Source organism: Cherax quadricarinatus, chromosome 39, assembly GCF_038502225.1.
Source record: "Cherax quadricarinatus isolate ZL_2023a chromosome 39, ASM3850222v1, whole genome shotgun sequence".
Lineage (NCBI taxonomy): Eukaryota > Metazoa > Arthropoda > Malacostraca > Decapoda > Parastacidae > Cherax > Cherax quadricarinatus.
Window position 1 is genome coordinate 21,531,071 of NC_091330.1, and position 20,599 is coordinate 21,551,669.

At 39.7% G+C, this 20,599-nt stretch overlaps 1 protein-coding gene across 4 annotated transcripts in view; it reads right to left on the minus strand.

Annotated features, from left to right (window-relative positions):
- LOC128696388 (uncharacterized) overlaps positions 1-20,244 on the minus strand; it is an 853,106-nt gene extending 832,862 nt beyond the window's left edge. For all 4 annotated transcript variants that reach the window (XR_011392932.1, XR_011392933.1, XM_070092516.1 and 1 more), the window contains exon 1: positions 20,090-20,244. Coding sequence is in view for 2 of the 4 variants with exons in the window: in XM_070092516.1 (XP_069948617.1) it covers positions 20,090-20,240 (151 nt within the window). In the remaining 2 variants the exon portion in view is untranslated. The remainder of the gene's footprint in view (positions 1-20,089) is intronic.
- Positions 20,245-20,599: the final 355 nt, after the last annotated feature.

Sequence of the window (20,599 nt, forward strand, 5' to 3'; positions counted from 1 at the left end):
AATTTCGTTTTTTTTTGGTGTCATTACAATCAGGAAAAGATTCTCTATCATTTCATAAGAAAAAAAATATATATATTTTTTTTTGGAAATTTTGCGACACCAGGAGACACCTCAGGATTTGGGGTTGCGACAGTCAAGGGGTTAAACACCAAACTCACTCCCTATGAAAGCAAAAGACTTGGCAGGCGATGCAACATCCCTCAATGAAAAGCAGGGGCACCACTAGCACAATAAGAGACAACACAATAACTGTCAGACGCCCGAGTCTGTTCAACTGCCTCTCAGCATAAATAAGAGGGATCACCAATAGACCCCTGGCTGTCACCAAGAAGGCTTTGGACAGGCACCTAGTCACTACCTGATCAGTCGGGCTGTGGTCTGTACATCGGTTTATATGCAGACAACAGTAACAGCCTGGTTGATCAGGCCGATGCACCATAAGGCTTAGTCACAGACCAGGCCGCGGGGGTAGTGACTCCCAAAACCCTCTCCAGGTATACATCAGCTAAATACATATGAAAACCACATATGCACAAACATATGTAAAACATTATAATCTTATTCTCAATATCTATAATCCTTCCAACCATTAAAACATTGATTGTGTCCCCTTTATGTTACTATGCTAGAATCCTAATCACCAATAATTCTTTATCAAGTGAACTTGATAAGTGTTTTGAGGTATTTATTTAGAAGCCCAATTTTTTGTGACCAGAACTTAACTCTTGTTTATATAAATTAGCTTATGGTAAAACTGGTTTTGTTATACATCGTTTCACTTAAAGTTGCAGTTTCCAAGAACCTATCAATGACATTAGGTGAGGATTTACTGGACGTGTCAGCAGATGGGTCTATGAAGGATGAGGTGAATCACAGAAATGACAGGAGGAAAAAGGTGAGTGGTGCACTGAGGAGTCTGTGGAGACAAAGAACTTCTTCCATGAAAGCAGGAGCACAAAATCCATCAGTGCTTCACTCGAGATGGAAAAATACTAGTTAGAAAAACAGCAGTAGGTCACCAATATACTATCTCAAATGAATATGATCTCTCCAACTTCCTTAGAGAAGCTAACATTTCCATTACAGATTAACTGTCCTTAACATATTATCTACGTGTAGAGTATTTAGTGTATGTTCCTATTACATTATTGTGCAATTCCTTGTACTAACTTTTACTAGCTAGTACCAACTACCTCATATACTACGTACTTTTTTTAGTGCTATTACTTGCTTAACCCTTTCAGGGTCCGTCCCGTAGATCTATGGCTTTACGGTGAGTGTCCAAACCGTAGATCTATGCCAAAATTCTAGCGCCATCAAATTTAGCGCGAAAGCGCACATAGGCCTACATGTGAGAGAATGGGTCTGCGCCGTGGGTGTGCACCATAAACAAAAAATCTAGGCGCCTGCATAGCATTGTGGGAACGCCGGCTCAGTCACCCTTGTTCACCATGCCTCGTCGCAAGTCAGCTCTCACTCCCCGGAAAATTGGGACTCTCCTCTTCCTGTCTGATAGTTCTGACACTGATGGAAGTAGAAATGAAGACAAATTCTACGGCTTTGATAAGTTAGTGACCGAAAATAATGACCTGGATATCGATAATAGTGCAGAAAACCCCGACGATCCTCGACCTTCTACCTCTGGTGTGGGCACTTGTGACTCACGGTCGGGTGTTCCTAATGTAAGAGAAAACTAATATTTTCGCGTGGCCAGGCCTCTGACTTTAGTAATGACGATGATTCTGACGTGGATTGTGATTTTATTGCGCTCGACGATCATTCGAGTAGTGATAGTGAGGAATCATATTCACCAGTGAAGCGTCGGCATGTTCGCCGCCGCATGCGCTCGGGTAGTGTACCCTATGCTGTGCCCAGGGGACGGAGTACATCCCGGAGTACATCCCGTGGCCCTACACCCGTTTTAGGTAGTGATAGTGAGGATGATGTGGCTACACTTGGCATGGATGAGCCACAGGCATCAGTGGATGGTGTTAGTGGTGCTGGTGGTGGTAGTGGCACCGCCATGAGTGACTCACCGTGCCACACAGGGACCCATGCTGCTGACTCGTCAGTTCAAGGACAAAGCGGAGCGTCAGCCACCAGCCCGCCACAACCACAACCACCCGTACAACCAGCCTATGATGTCCAGTATCCACCAGAAAACCGTATGTGGGATTGGCAGCAAAATCCCAATTTTGTTCCCAAGCCTCACCACTTTGATGACTCTCAAAGTGGAATTCTACCTACCTGTCCCCTTGGAACCACGGCCAATGAACTGGAATTCTTTGAATTATTCTTTGACCAGCCATTGATGGAAATTATTGCCAGGGAAAGTAATAAGTATTTTCAGTACACCATGGCAAATACGATCTTATCACCACAGTCAAGACTACACAGGTGGAAAGAGACGACTGTTGCAGAAATGTATTTGCTTTTTGCAACAATAATGCTTATGCCTCACGTCTATAAGCATAATATAAAAGCATACTGGTCCACAGATCGGCTAATTTGTACCCCGGTCTTCAGTGAAATCATACCAGTGAACAGGTTTATCTTACTGTTACGTATGTTGCACTTCTCTGACAAAACCAGGCCTGACAGAAGTGACAGGTTATACAAGATTAGAAATGTTTTCATGTATCTCAAACAAAAGTTCAGGATATACTTTTATCCATTCAAGAATCTTGTAATTGACGAGTCTTTGATTTTGTTCAAAGGTAGACTGTCATTCAAGCAGTATATACCGAGCAAGAGGAACCGCTTTGGTATAAAACTGTTTGTACTCTGTGATTGTGACAGTGGCCTGGTGTTGGATATTGTTGTATACACGGGTAGTAAAACATTGAAAGATACCAAGATGTTATTGGGTATCTCAGGTGACGTAGTGAGAAACATGATGGCACCTTATCTTGGTAAGGGGCATACATTATATACCGATAACTGGTACACAAGCCCATTACTCAGTGATTTCATGCGAGTGAACAAGACAGATGTGTGTGGCACAGTGCGTTCTAATCGTAAACATATGCCCAGGCTCAACGCAGGTGTTTGTGGTGATGACGTGCAGGTGTTTACTGCCAATGACATCATGGCATTACGGTGGCATGACAAACGAGATGTCACATTGTTGACAACCATTCACCGTAATGAAATGCAAGACAGTGGCAAAGTTGATCGAGTGACTAATGAACGTATTCGAAAACCAGTGTCAGTGATTGATTATACACAAAACATGCGCTTGGTTGACAAGTGTGACATGCAGATTGGTTTTGTTGACTGTGTTCGTAAGAGTTACAAGTGGTACATGAAACTTTTCTTCCATCTCATGGACATTTCAATGCTCAATGCATATAATATGTACCAAATAAAGACTGGTAACAGACCACCGTATGGTGAATTTTGTTTGTCTGTTGTCAGACAACTCATAATGAAGTACCAGGTAACAACACCTGCAATACAACATGGTCCTCGAATTCATCACGATATACCCAAGCGTTTGAGGAGAGAAGGTGATCATTTCATAATACAGCTTCCTTCAACTCAAAAGAAATTTGCTCAGAAGAGATGCATTGTCTGTGCACAAACAAAACGACGGCAACAAAGACGCAAAGACACTCGGTTTATGTGTGAGGAATGTAAGGTGCCTCTGTGCATGGTGCCTTGTTTCAAGGAGTTCCACAAGCTCCAGCAGTTCTAAAACCATGTCCAGTGATTGTAAATATGTAAATATATGATAGAACATTAGTATTATACAATATTTGTGCATGTTTATTGTAATAAAAAACAGTGGTAAACAATAATATGATAATAACTTTAGTGCGGTTATTGTGTTCAATACAGTGAGTTTATATATATCAATTATATACAGTATTGGTCTCTCAGGCCCCAAATGTTAGTAGGAATAGAAAAAAATTGGAAAAGAAAAGAAAAAACAACTAAAACAACAAAATAATATAATACGCGTATGTGGAATTCGTCGATGTTGCCACCACCACATCATTTTCTATAAACTTCTTGGCACTGTATCTCGGTAAGTACTGATCAGGTTCTTATTTTTTTTGTTTTATTACCTTCACAAAAATATGCTCTTTAATTCTGTAAGAAAAATAATTTTTTTTTTTTCATAATTTCTTGGACACTGGTGCGTGACTTCAGATTTTGGCCTTGGACCCTGAAAGGGTTAAATATTGTGCTATACATCAAATCTTACTTCTAAATTAATTTTATATCATATTTACTGTCTGTCCATTTTATATTGTTTACCACTACTTAATTTAGTCCCTATATATATTCTCTTGAAATAGTTCTCTACATACCAATACTTTGTACAGTAGGGCCCCACTTACACGACAGGTTAGGTTCCAGGCTACTGCCGGAAAGCAGACATCACCGAAAAGCAGAACACCATTTTTTCCACTTATAAATGCATATAAATGCCAGATAATAAGTTTACACTAACATATATTAAGTTAGCAATAGAACTAGGCATTTAAAACAATAAAAAGTAAAATACACACACAGTACTCATTATTTACCTCAAAATATTCGTAGTCTTAATGTAGGGCAAACGGCAAGTAGTATTTACTGTAAGAAGCTAGGTGTGGTAGCCCTCCTGGCCACCCCACCCACACATAATATACTACGATGATGCTTAAAGCTCCATAGAGTGATAAAATGCATATACAATACACTCATTGCTTCCTTAAAATATTTGTAGTCTTAATGTCGGGTGAAAGGTGAAAAGTATTTATTTGTAGAAAGTCATGTGGTAGGTAGGGCAGTGTAGGGAAGCCAGCCTGGCCACCCCACCCACTATCCACTATGTAAACAAACAGATGATGTCTGGTTATGGTTCATAAACATATACAAATACCTTACATTGTGTACAAGTTGTCTCCACAGTGGTACAGAAGAATAAATAAAGACCAACACTTCCACTCTCATGTAATTTTTAGAAGGAATGATGCTTTGACAAATTATTATTATTATTATTATTATTATTATTATTATTATTATTATTATTATTATTATTATTATTATTGTTATTATTGCAATTTATTATTATTACAGGTTATTATTATAAGTTATTAAAATCATAATAAAAAATAAGAACTAAACCAGCAAGGATCGTGAATTGCTATATACAGAGTGAAGACATACGAAAGGAATGTTTATCTACAGTTATCCCCCAGTGTTTGACTAGAGAAAATGTAATTCTTCTGACACTCCTACAAAGCCGCTTCGTAAACAAATCTTATATTTATGTCAATTTTTATTCTGTGGGTGTATGTTATAATGTTTATATGCTATGTAACATGTTTCTTATATAATTTTAAAGAAAATATCATAGATGGATTAATGAAAATGTCTATACATATTAACGTAAAGTAAGACATGTGCCCAGGAGAGATTATTACAGTGGAACCTTGAAAATCGAACGTACCAAATATCGAACGTTTCGAAAATAAGACCATTTTTTCGGACAAACTGTGTACCAAAAATCGAACGCGTTTCAAATTTTGGACCGGCGGGTACGGGACCTGTCCGCTGGCCAGCTCTGTCCACGTCCCCGCGCAGGCGCCGTGAGCAGTCTTGCTTTGTTTATGCTTGAGTGAACCCTAACCTGTGCTCTCATTCACACATTTTACGATTATTTTGTCGTGTTTAGTGCTTGTGGGACTGTGAAATCCATGGGCCCAAAGAAACTTGCTAGTGGTACCCCTGTGGTAAAGAAAGTGAGAAACACCATAGATGTGAAGAAGGAAATAATACAGAAGTATGAGAGTGGTGTGAGACTTGTTGAGGGAGGGAGGGAGTGGATGAGGTGCCTTCTTCAAAGATTAAGGAGATTTGTGCCAAGTGGAATGATGTCCAAACGTTTGTGCAGAAGTACCACCATGAGCAAGCTGAAACAAGCCATCTTTGCAACAAGTTCAGTAACAGAACCATGTCCCATTTTAGGGAAATGTTAAAGAGGCACCAGAAACAGAGGACTGTGGACAGTTACTTTGTGAGACAGGGGTCCAGTGACTCTCAAGCTGGTCCTAGTGGCATTAAAAGTCAGAGAAGGGAAGTAACCCCAGAGAGGGCTTTACCTGAAGTCCTCATGGAGGGGGATTCTCCTTCCAAACACTAACCCCAACTCCCTCTCTCCTCCTCCCTATCTTCCAGATGCCATCACCAATCTTCAATAAAGGTAAGTAAAAATGTTATTTTATATTTTATATTATATGTATGTATTATAGGTAGTAGGTTGGTAGACAGCAACCACCCAGGGAAGTACTACCGTCCTGCCAGATGACTGTGAAACAAAAACATGTAACTGTTTCGCATGATGGTAGGATTGCTAGTTTCTTTTTCTGTCTCATAAACATGCTAGATAACAGGGATATCTTGCTACTCCTACTTACACTTTGGTCACACTTCACAGACACGCACATGCATATATATATAAATACATCTAGGTTTTTCTCCTTTTTCTAAATAGCTCTTGTTCTTCTTTATTTCTTCTATTGTCCATGGGGAAGTGGAAAAGAATCTTTCCTCCGTAAGCCATGCATGTCGTATGAGGCGACTAAAATGCCGGGAGCAATGGGCTAGTAACCCCTTCTCCTGTAGACATTTACTAAAAAATAGAAGAAGAAAAACTTTATAAAACTGGGATGCTTAAATGTGCGTGGATGTAGTGCGGATGACAAGAAACAGATGATTGTTGATGTTATGAATGAAAAGAAGTTGGATGTCCTGGCCCTAAGCGAAACAAAGCTGATGGGGGTAGGAGAGTTTCAGTGGGGGGAAATAAATGGGATTAAATCTGGAGTATCTGAGAGAGTTAGAGCAAAGGAAGGGGTAGCAGTAATGTTAAATGATCAGTTATGGAAGGAGAAAAGAGAATATGAATGTGTAAATTCAAGAATTATGTGGATTAAAGTAAAGGTTGGATGCGAGAAGTGGGTCATAATAAGCGTGTATGCACCTGGAGAAGAGAGGAATGCAGAGGAGAGAGAGAGATTTTGGGAGATGTTAAGTGAATGTATAGGAGCCTTTGAACCAAGTGAGAGAGTAATTGTGGTAGGGGACCTGAATGCTAAAGTAGGAGAAACTTTTAGAGAGGGTGTGGTAGGTAAGTTTGGGGTGCCAGGTGTAAATGATAATGGGAGCCCTTTGATTGAACTTTGTATAGAAAGGGGTTTAGTTATAGGTAATACATATTTTAAGAAAAAGAGGATAAATAAGTATACAAGATATGATGTAGGGCGAAATGACAGTAGTTTGTTGGATTATGTATTGGTAGATAAAAGACTGTTGAGTAGACTTCAGGATGTACATGTTTATAGAGGGGCCACAGATATATCAGATCACTTTCTAGTTGTAGCTACACTGAGAGTAAAAGGTAGATGGGATACAAGGAGAATAGAAGCATCAGGGAAGAGAGAGGTGAAGGTTTATAAATTAAAAGAGGAGGCAGTTAGGGTAAGATATAAACAGCTATTGGAGGATACATGGGCTAATGAGAGCATAGGCAATGGGGTTGAAGAGGTATGGGGTAGGTTTAAAAATGTAGTGTTGGAGTGTTCAGCAGAAGTTTGTGGTTACAGGAAAGTGGGTGCGGGAGGGAAGAGGAGCGATTGGTGGAATGATGATGTAAAGAGAGTAGTAAGGGAGAAAAAGTTAGCATATGAGAAGTTTTTACAAAGTAGAAGTGATGCAAGGAGGGAAGAGTATATGGAGAAAAAGAGAGAGGTTAAGAGAGTGGTGAAGCAATGTAAAAAGAGGGCAAATGAGAGAGTGGGTGAGATGTTATCAACAAATTTTGTTGAAAATAAGAAAAAGTTTTGGAGTGAGATTAACAAGTTAAGAAAGCCTAGAGAACAAATGGATTTGTCAGTTAAAAATAGGAGAGGAGAGTTATTAAATGGAGAGTTAGAGGTATTGGGAAGATGGAGGGAATATTTTGAGGAATTATTAAATGTTGATGAAGATAGGGAAGCTGTGATTTCGTGTATAGGGCAAGGAGGAATAACATCTTGTAGGAGTGAGGAAGAGCCAGTTGTGAGTGTGGGGGAAGTTCGTGAGGCAGTAGGTAAAATGAAAGGGGGTAAGGCAGCCGGGATTGATGGGATAAAGATAGAAATGTTAAAAGCAGGTGGGGATATAGTTTTGGAGTGGTTGGTGCAATTATTTAATAAATGTATGGAAGAGGGTAAGGTACCTAGGGATTGGCAGAGAGCATGCATAGTTCCTTTGTATAAAGGCAAAGGGGATAAACGAGAGTGCAAAAATTATAGGGGAATAAGTCTGTTGAGTATACCTGGTAAAGTGTATGGTAGAGTTATAATTGAAAGAATTAAGAGTAAGACGGAGAGTAGGATAGCAGATGAACAAGGAGGCTTTAGGAAAGGTAGGGGGTGTGTGGCCCAGGTGTTTACAGTGAAACATATAAGTGAACAGTATTTAGATAAGGCTAAAGAGGTCTTTGTGGCATTTATGGATTTGGAAAAGGCGTATGACAGGGTGGATAGGGGGGCAATGTGGCAGATGTTGCAAGTGTATGGTGTAGGGGGTAGGTTACTGAAAGCAGTGAAGAGTTTTTACGAGGATAGTGAGGCTCAAGTTAGAGTATGTAGGAAAGAGGGAAATTTTTTCCCAGTAAAAGTAGGCCTTAGACAGGGATGTGTGATGTCACCGTGGTTGTTTAATATATTTATAGATGGGGTTGTAAGAGAAGTAAATGCGAGGGTCTTGGCAAGAGGCATGGAGTTAAAAGATAAAGAATCACACACAAAGTGGGAGTTGTCACAGCTGCTCTTTGCTGATGACACTGTGCTCTTGGGAGATTCTGAAGAGAAGTTGCAGAGATTGGTGGATGAATTTGGTAGGGTGTGCAAAAGAAGAAAATTAAAGGTGAATACAGGAAAGAGTAAGGGTATGAGGATAACAAAAAGATTAGGTGATGAAAGATTGAATATCAGATTGGAGGGAGAGAGTATGGAGGAGGTGAACGTATTCAGATATTTGGGAGTGGACGTGTCAGCGGATGGGTCTATGAAAGATGAGGTGAATTATAGAATTGATGAGGGAAAAAGAGTGAGTGGTGCACTTAGGAGTCTGTGGAGACAAAGAACTTTGTCCTTGGAGGCAAAGAGGGGAATGTATGAGAGTATAGTTTTACCAACGCTCTTATATGGGTGTGAAGCGTGGGTGATGAATGTTGCAGCGAGGAGAAGGCTGGAGGCAGTGGAGATGTCATGTCTGAGGGCAATGTGTGGTGTGAATATAATGCAGAGAATTCGTAGTTTGGAAGTTAGGAGGAGGTGCGGGATTACCAAAACTGTTGTCCAGAGGGCTGAGGAAGGGTTGTTGAGGTGGTTCGGACATGTAGAGAGAATGGAGCGAAACAGAATGACTTCAAGAGTGTATCAGTCTGTAGTGGAAGGAAGGCGGGGTAGGGGTCGGCCTAGGAAAGGTTGGAGGGAGGGGGTAAAGGAGGTTTTGTGTGCGAGGGGCTTGGACTTCCAGCAGGCATGCATGAGCGTGTTTGATAGGAGTGAATGGAGACAAATGGTTTTTAATACTTGACGTGCTGTTGGAGTGTGAGCAAAGTAACATTTATGAAGGGATTCAGGGAAACCGGCAGGCCGGACTTGAGTCCTGGAGATGGGAAGTACAGTGCCTGCACTCTGAAGGAGGGGTGTTAATGTTGCAGTTTAAAAACTGTAGTGTAAAGCACCCTTCTGGCAAGACAGTGATGGAGTGAATGATGGTGAAAGTTTTTCTTTTTCGGGCCACCCTGCCTTGGTGGGAATCGGCCAGTGTGATAATAAAAAAAAAAATAATAAAATAATTTTTTTTTTTTATTATCACACTGGCCGATTCCCACCAAGGCAGGGTGGCCCGAAAAAGAAAAACTTTCACCATCATTCACTCCATCACTGTCTTGCCAGAAGGGTGCTTTACACTACAGTTTTTAAACTGCAACATTAACACCCCTCCTTCAGAGTGCAGGCACTGTACTTCCCATCTCCAGGACTCAAGTCCGGCCTGCCGGTTTCCCTGAATCCCTTCATAAATGTTACTTTGCTCACACTCCAACAGCACGTCAAGTATTAAAAACCATTTGTCTCCATTCACTCCTATCAAACACGCTCATGCATGCCTGCTGGAAGTCCAAGCCCCTCGCACACAAAACCTCCTTTACCCCCTCCCTCCAACCTTTCCTAGGCCGACCCCTACCCCGCCTTCCTTCCACTACAGACTGATACACTCTTGAAGTCATTCTGTTTCGCTCCATTCTCTCTACATGTCCGAACCACCTCAACAACCCTTCCTCAGCCCTCTGGACAACAGTTTTGGTAATCCCGCACCTCCTCCTAACTTCCAAACTACGAATTCTCTGCATTATATTCACACCACACATTGCCCTCAGACATGACATCTCCACTGCCTCCAGCCTTCTCCTCGCTGCAACATTCATCACCCACGCTTCACACCCATATAAGAGCGTTGGTAAAACTATACTCTCATACATTCCCCTCTTTGCCTCCAAGGACAAAGTTCTTTGTCTCCACAGACTCCTAAGTGCACCACTCACTCTTTTTCCCTCATCAATTCTATGATTCACCTCATCTTTCATAGACCCATCCGCTGACACGTCCACTCCCAAATATCTGAATACGTTCACCTCCTCCATACTCTCTCCCTCCAATCTGATATTCAATCTTTCATCACCTAATCTTTTTGTTATCCTCATAACCTTACTCTTTCCTGTATTCACCTTTAATTTTCTTCTTTTGCACACCCTACCAAATTCATCCACCAATCTCTGCAACTTCTCTTCAGAATCTCCCAAGAGCACAGTGTCATCAGCAAAGAGCAGCTGTGACAACTCCCACTTTGTGTGTGATTCTTTATCTTTTAACTCCACGCCTCTTGCCAAGACCCTCGCATTTACTTCTCTTACAACCCCATCTATAAATATATTAAACAACCACGGTGACATCACACATCCTTGTCTAAGGCCTACTTTTACTGGGAAAAAATTTCCCTCTTTCCTACATACTCTAACTTGAGCCTCACTATCCTCGTAAAAACTCTTCACTGCTTTCAGTAACCTACCTCCTACACCATACACTTGCAACATCTGCCACATTGCCCCCCTATCCACCCTGTCATACGCCTTTTCCAAATCCATAAATGCCACAAAGACCTCTTTAGCCTTATCTAAATACTGTTCACTTATATGTTCCACTGTAAACACCTGGTCCACACACCCCCTACCTTTCCTAAAGCCTCCTTGTTCATCTGCTATCCTATTCTCCGTCTTACTCTTAATTCTTTCAATTATAACTCTACCATACACTTTACCAGGTACACTCAACAGACTTATCCCCCTATAATTTTTGCACTCTCTTTTATCCCCTTTGCCTTTATACAAAGGATCTATGCATGCTCTCTGCCAATCCCTAGGTACCTTACCCTCTTCCATACATTTATTAAATAATTGCACCAACCACTCCAAAACTATATCCCCACCTGCTTTTAACATTTCTATCTTTATCCCATCAATCCCGGCTGCCTTACCCCCTTTCATTTTACCTACTGCCTCACGAACTTCCCCCACACTCACAACTGGCTCTTCCTCACTCCTACAAGATGTTATTCCTCCTTGCCCTATACACAAAATCACAGCTTCCCTATCTTCATCAACATTTAATAATTCCTCAAAATATTCCCTCCATCTTCCCAATACCTCTAACTCTCCATTTAATAACTCTCCTCTCCTATTTTTAACTGACAAATACATTTGTTCTCTAGGCTTTCTTAACTTGTTAATCTCACTCCAAAACTTTTTCTTATTTTCAACAAAATTTGTTGATAACATCTCACCCACTCTCTCATTTACTCTCTTTTTACATTGCTTCACCACTCTCTTAACCTCTCTCTTTTTCTCCATATACTCTTCCCTCCTTGCATCACTTCTACTTTGTAAAAACTTCTCATATGCTAACTTTTTCTCCCTTACTACTCTCTTTACATCATCATTCCACCAATCGCTCCTCTTCCCTCCTGCACCCACTTTCCTGTAACCACAAACTTCTGCTGAACACTCTAACACTACATTTTTAATCCTACCCCATACCTCTTCGACCCCATTGCCTATGCTCTCATTAGCCCATCTATCCTCCAATAGCTGTTTATATCTTACCCTAACTGCCTCCTCTTTTAGTTTATAAACCTTCACCTCTCTCTTCCCTGATGCTTCTATTCTCCTTGTATCCCATCTACCTTTTACTCTCAGTGTAGCTACAACTAGAAAGTGATCTGATATATCTGTGGCCCCTCTATAAACATGTACATCCTGAAGTCTACTCAACAGTCTTTTATCTACCAATACATAATCCAACAAACTACTGTCATTTCGCCCTACATCATATCTTGTATACTTATTTATCCTCTTTTTCTTAAAATATGTATTACCTATAACTAAACCCCTTTCTATACAAAGTTCAATCAAAGGGCTCCCATTATCATTTGCACCTGGCACCCCAAACTTACCTACCACACCCTCTCTAAAAGTTTCTCCTACTTTAGCATTCAGGTCCCCTACCACAATTACTCTCTCACTTGGTTCAAAGGCTCCTATACATTCACTTAACATCTCCCAAAATCTCTCTCTCTCCTCTGCATTCCTCTCTTCTCCAGGTGCATACACGCTTATTATGACCCACTTCTCGCATCCAACCTTTACTTTAATCCACATAATTCTTGAATTTACACATTCATATTCTCTTTTCTCCTTCCATAACTGATCATTTAACATTACTGCTACCCCTTCCTTTGCTCTAACTCTCTCAGATACTCCAGATTTAATCCCATTTATTTCCCCCCACTGAAACTCTCCTACCCCCTTCAGCTTTGTTTCGCTTAGAGCCAGGACATCCAACTTCTTTTCATTCATAACATCAGCAATCATCTGTTTCTTGTCATCCGCACTACATCCACGCACATTTAAGCATCCCAGTTTTATAAAGTTTTTCTTCTTCTCTTTTTTAGTAAATGTATACAGGAGAAGGGGTTACTAGCCCATTGCTCCCGGTTTTTTAGTCGCCTCATACGACACGCATGGCTTACGGAGGAAAGATTCTTTTCCACTTCCCCATGGACAATAGAAGAAATAAAAAAGAACAAGAGCTATTTAGAAAAAGGAGAAAAACCTAGATGTATGTATATATATATATATGCATGTGCGTGTCTGTGAAGTGTGACCAAAGTGTAAGTAGGAGTAGCAAGATATCCCTGTTATCTAGCGTGTTTATGAGACAGAAAAAGAAACCAGCAATCCTACCATCATGCAAAACAGTTACAGGTTTTTGTTTCACAGTCATCTGGCAGGACGGTAGTACTTCCCTGGGTGGTTGCTGTCTACCAACCTACTACCTACACCAACCTACTACCTACCTAATTATTTTATATGTATGTTATTTTATATGTATGTAAAACTGTAATTAATCTCTATAAAATGTGTTTTTTGTGTGAATATTTTTGGGTTTCTGGAACGGATTAATTGTATTTCCATTATTTCTTATGGGAAATATTGATTCGAATTTCAGACTTTTCGAAATTAGAACTAGCTCCTGGAACGGATTAAGTTCGATTTTTGAGGTTCCACTGTATTACGTAGTATTACTATGGCGTCATGAGTAGAGAGACTCTTAGTGATTTTAATGTGTACCCTTACTCCAGCACAGTGTTTAAGTATATTTAGGTACAGGTACACATAAGCATAATTATCAGAGCACATATAAAATAAGCAATAACTTTTAAACATTTGAAATTTTGGAAAGTTTCCAGAGATAATAGATGTGCTCATGGAGAATGTAAACAAACTGGGTGGGGCACGCCGTATTTGAAAGACCGCTTGGCGTATAGCTAATTTTGGTCATAATTTGAAATCGCTGCATTAGCAGAACGCCGTAAAGAGGGGCCCTACTGTACTGGCTTTTATTCAGTAACTCCTTTGAGCTTTAAAAATAATTAAGGTGCTAATTCAGGTGCTAGAGTGTTTTACTTTCACTGTTTTACTATTATATTCACTAGCTCCTTTATTTTTAGCTTCAGAATAACTACCATAGACAAATATTCACATTTGTTAAAATAACTAAAGTACTAATTCACGTGCTAAGAACTCTATTTGCGCTGTTTTATTCTTAAGTCTAGTTATAAAATCACACTCAATCTTATGATTACAAGCACTGATCCTGATATCAACCTCTTATGAAGTGACTTATATGAATCTAACAGTAACTGTAATTATTACATGGCAGAACAAGCAAAGGCACTACTTAGAGCAAACAATTACAATGTCAGATCTTTGAGCAAACATTACGATGACCTCACAGCATTACTAAATTTCTTGCATGCTAGTATGTCTACCATTATTCTCACCGAAACCTGGCTAAAGCCTGGTACTACAGATATCTATGCCATTCCTGGTTACACAGCCATATACAACTGTAGACCAGACCAGCAAGGGGGTGGAACAGCTATAAACTACTCAGATCCACTTGAATATACCAATAACACTTGCACAAGGGATGAACATGGAGAATATATTATACAGTAGACCGTCATTTAGCACGGTAGTTACGTTCCTGAAAATGCCGTGTTAGGTAAAATCGTGTTAGATGAACTGAAAAACTTATGGGGAAAAATAGGGTTACATTCCAGGGAGCCCCCAAAAAGCCAAACACCTTTTTTTAGGCCTCCACATCTTACAAAAATAAAAGTGAATATGTAGTTTTAGTTCATTGTTGTGATGTATTATGTTGTTTTTACTGCTTAAGACTACAAACAAAAAAGAAATAATAGTATTTCTTACCTTAAATTGTGGGTGCTGGTGTTTGTGGATGATTGTGAAGAGAGTGGAGAGTTATGTTGTGGTCCTACTGGTCTGAGGTGGATGGTAGAGGTTCTGGTACTGAAGTTGATGGTTGTACTGGAGTGTCTAAGTCACTCAGTAAGTCAGTCAAGTCACTCAGTAAGTCATTCAATCAGTCAAGTCACTCAGTAAGTCATTCAGTCAGTCAAGTCACTCAGTAAGTCATTTGGTCAGTCAAGTCACTCAGTAAGTCATTCAGTCAGTCAAGTCACTCAGTAAGTCATTCAGTCAGTCAAGTCACTCAGTAAGTCATTCAGTCAGTCAAGTCACTCAGTAAGTCATTCAGTCAGTCAAGTCACTCAGTAAGTCATTCAGTCAGTCAAGTCACTGAATGACTTGATTGACTTACTGGCTTGACTGACTTACTGACTTAACTGACTTACTGACTTACTGACTTGACTGACTGAATGACTTACTGAGTGACTTGACTGACTTACTGAATGACTTGACTGACTTACTGAGTGACTTGACTGACTTACTGAGTGACTTGACTAACTTACTGAGTGACTTGACTGACTGACTGACTGAACTGACTTACTGAGTGACTTGATTGACTTACTGAGTGACTTGACTGATTTACTGAGTAACTTGACTAACTGATTGAATGACTTATTGAGTGACTTGACTGACTTATTCAGTAAGTCAGTCAGTCTTACAAACTCATGTTTACCTCTTTTTCTGTGTACAAAGTAACACTTCATTATGGCCACAGGTTATCTCTTGTCTAATATCTTTGTTTTACCTCTTAGTGCCACTTTCAATAACACTGGTATGGCTAGTGGGTGTTATAACTGCTTGGCAGATACAAGATATAGTAATTAAAATATCATAACACAATTCACAAACACAGCTGCCTTGTAGCACAGAAAGACTGGACTGGACACGTATGAATTACGAACGCTAGGATGGTGGGGTGGTGTCAGGGAGTGGTAGGGGATGGCAGGAGGGCTCCCCGGCTGCTCGAACAAGGCGGCTGCTTGAGCAAAAGAGATTTTTTTTTTTCCTTTCCACAAACTGAACTGTGTTAAATTAATTATACGACATGTTATATAAAATTGTGCCGCAATTCTTCACTCGTGCAATACCCAAATCGTGCCAAATAAACTCGTGCTAAATGATGGCCTACTGTGTTCTTGGCCCACTTTTCTTTCTCATTTACATCAACAACCTACCAAATGCATCTCAACTACTCAAACCCATATTATTTGCAGACGACACTACAGACGTCTTCTCTTCTCTCACCCAAGCCCAGTCATACTAGCCAACACTGTAAATGCTGAATTACAGAAAATGTCCACCTGGATGATGACTAACAAGCTTATTTTCAATATTGACAAAACCTGTTTCATTTAGTCTGGAAACAGAGCTACAAACGTTCCACTGAACATATTGGCAAACGGATCACCTGTCACAAGACTCACAGAGGAAAAATTCTTAGGAATCCACCTTGACAGTAGCCTCAAATTTCAGACACACGTACAACAAATTTCCAAGGAAATCTCTAAGACCATAGGCATACTATCAAAGACATGGTACTATGTTCCACAACCAGCTCTCCTTGCTCTGTATCACTCACTCATTTACCCGTATCTCACCTATGGAATTTGTGCATGGGGTTCAGCAACAATAAATCACCTCAGACCATCAATAACCCAGCAAAAGGCTGCAGTCAGAATGATAACAAATTCCCACTCCAGACAGCATACTCCACCAATATTCAAAAGTCTAAACTTACTCATCATAAAGAACATTCATACTTATTATTGTGCCTACTACATATACAGGTCTCCCTCAGCATTCACATTTTCAACTTTCACGGGCTTCACACATTTGCGAATTCCCAACCGCCAAATTCCCAGCCACCAAATTCCCAACCGCCAAATTCCCAGCCACCAAATTCCCAGCCGCCAAATCATATTTAAGTTTCCCGCCACCTGTGAGTCCCTACTACCCTCCCTCCGATCCCCGCAACTGGCAGCCAGCCCTCCCACCACTCAGTGTGGTGAGTGTTTTGTTTGTTCATTATTTGCTATTAAACTACAGTATAAATAATGTAAACCCATTCATGACTGCATATTGGAATGGCTATTCGGACAGGTATTAGACGGTGACATCATGTGTTTACTCTTGAACACTGCAAAGAATTAAACATTTCTGCTACAGCTAATAATAACAATAGTAATAATAATAATAATAATAATAATAATAATAATAATAAATGATATAATTGAAGAAGGAAATTGTACAAAAATACGAGGGAGTGGTTGACACATCGTCAGTGTGACTTTGTTTATGCTGGAGTGAACATTAGTCTCCCTGCTCTTCCAAACATTCCACAATAATTCATTGTGTTTGGTGCTTGTAGACTGAGTGTGACTGGAGTGGTAGAGGCAGTGATTGAAGCAATGGTATTTAATAACATACATGTTAATAATAATAATGTACCTCTATATGTATGCTCAAATTGTAAATAAATAAATAAAAAATAAATAAATAAATAAATACATGTTATTAATAATATGTACTATTATTATTTATAACATATATGTTATTAAATACATACATGTTAATAATAATACATGTTATTAATAATAACATGTACTATTATTATTTATAACATATATGTTATTAAATACCACTGCCTCAACCGCTGAATTATTGTGAAATGTTTGGAAGAGCACGGAGACTAATGTTCACTCCAGCATAAACAAAGTCACACTGACGATGTGTCAACCACTCCCTCGTATTTTTTAACAATTTCCTTCTTCAATTATATCGTATTTATTATTATTATTATTATTATTATTATTATTATTATTATTATTATTATTATTATTACTATTGTTATTATTAGCAATAGCAGAAATGTTCGATTCTTTGCTGTGTTCAAGAGTAAACACATGATGTCACCGTCTAATACCTTTCCTAATAGCCATTCCAATATGCAGTCATGAATGGGTTTACATTATTTATTCTGTAGTTTAATAGCAAATAATGAACAAACAAAACACTCACCACACTGAGTGGTGGGAGGGCTGGCTGCCAGTTGTGGGGGTCGGAGGGAGGGTAATAGGGACTCGCAGTGGTGGAGGCAGTGGTGGAGTCTGTGGTATTTAATAACATACATGTTATTAACATACATGTTATTAAATAACATACGTTATTAAAGCATAACATGTATATATGTAGTACAATTTACGACGTTTTCATGTATTTTATGATTATTCATGGTTCAACAAGTTAAGGAAGCAGTATTGTAATATATTTCCCTACAATATACTGGGGCACCAAACATTCACGGTTTTTCAACATTTGCGAGGCTCTTGATCCCCTAACCCTCGCGAATGTTGAGGGAGACCTGTATAGAACACTACACTCAAATATAAACCCTCCACACAAACTTTTCCTTACCAACCCTAACAGGACACATGACCATAACACAAGAAGTTCCCCCAAACTTTTCCTTACCAACCCTAACAGGACACACGACCATAACACAAGAAGTTCCCCGTATACATTTCAGACTATGTAAAAACTCAATGCACATAAAGAGCCCAAAAATTTGGAATTCATTACCAGTGAATACCAAAGGAACCTTGTCAGTACATCAATTCAAGACTCTTCTTAAAAACCACCTACTCACCCAAAACTAAATACTCAGTACTTAACTTTACCTACAAAGCTAACAAATCTCCTCTCCACTGCCTTAAAATATCATTGCTCACTGTGTTATTCCCCTAGCCTCAGAACCCCATAAATAAATGCTCTAAGTACAATAAATTCTCATAGTTTAACCTAATGCAAATGTTGAATAACAAATATTTAATAGATGTATAACCTAGTGCATAATTAGTGCAACCTTATCAAACTATGTTTTGTACGTCTAGGGTTAAGTAATCAGTAATGCATTAAGTTTAGACTGCCCGTAATGCCAAGGCATGATAGTGGCTCTCTTTGCACTACAAATCATTGTAAACCCTCACTGTAAACTACCTATGTAAATATACTTCCTAAAATATTCAACCACATTGTAAACTTGCAAGGAAATAAATAGTTATACCAATGCTCTTGTATGGGTGTGAGGCATGGGTTGTAAATGTTGCAACAAGGAGAAGGCTGGAGGCAGTGGAGATGTCATGTCTGAGGGCAATGTGTGGTGTGAATAAAATACAGAGAATCCAGAGTTTGGAGATTACAAGGAGGTGTGGGATTACCAAAACTATTATCCAGAGGGCTGAGAAGGGGTTATTCAGATGGTTTGGGTATGTAGAGAGGGTGCAATGACTTCGAGAGTGTATAAATCTGTGGTGGAGGGAAAGCGGGGTAGGTGTCGGCCTAGGAACGGTTGGAGGGAGGGGGTAAAAGGGGTTTTGTGTGCACGAGACTTGGACTTCCAGCAGGCGTGCGCAAGCGTGTTAGATAGAAAAGAATGGAGACAAATGGCTTTTAGGACTTGACGTGATGTTGGAGTGTAAGCATGGTAACATTTAAAAAGGGAGTCAGGGAAACCGGCAAGCCAGACTTGATTCCTGGAGATGGGAAGTACAGTGCCGGCACTCTGAAGGAGGGGTGTTAATGTTGCAGTTTTATAACTGTAGTGTCAGCATGCCTCTGGCAAGACAGTGATGGAGTGAATGATGATGAAAGTTTTTCTTTTTTGGGCCACCCTGCCTTGGAGGGAAACACCTGATGTATTAATAAAAAAATAAGAATTAGATATACATGTATACTATTACGTAGGATTTCTCATAAGGTATGTAGTTAAGTACAATCGTGTGTACAACAACAAAGGTAGCTAACGAACAAATGGTACAATTTTAAAAAAAGGCTCTGGACAGGCACCTGAAGTCAGTTCCTGATCAGCCAGGTTATGGTTTGTATGTCGGTTTATGTGCAGCCAACAGTAACAGCCTGGTTCATCAGGTCCTGATCCACCATGAGGCCTGGTCACAGACCAGCCCACAGGGTTGTTGACCCCCGAAACCCTCTCCAGGTATACTATGACTACTTCTGCTAATACTAATACATATTACAAACTGTTACTGCTATTACTACATCTACTACTACAAGTACTACTACTACGAATTGTCATAATGGTGACTGACACCTGTAATAATAATTAAAATAAAAATAAAAAAAATCATAATTGACCTGCAGTAGTGGTGGTTGTCAACACATTGTCATGCAACAGCAGCAACAGCAATAGTGGAGTGAGTATAGGGTAGCAGCTATGGTGACTCATTGCTTTACCCTCATGCAACCCCTTCATGCAACACCAGCAAGCCTGAAACAACACATACATAAGTAGTCATTATTGTAGCAGAGACATGTTTGTTATTACTCTAATGGATTTTTTGACTGATAATGTATCATAATTCCCTTTATCTGGTTTATCTCATGTTTCTGAGTAGTACTTGATACATGCTGGCCTACTTAACGGTCAGTCTGCCTGTTCTTAGCTTTTAGAACAATGTTAGTTTACTCCTGGGCATGAGTGAAATGTTGGGCATGTATGTTTCCTTACACCTGATGCACCTGTTCCCCTAGCAGTATGTAGGTACTTCGGTGTTAGCTGACTATTATGGGTCGTATCTTGGGGGACGAGATTAAAGGGACCAATGGAAATAAAGACAGACAGTCCAATAAGAGTTATCTTGGGTG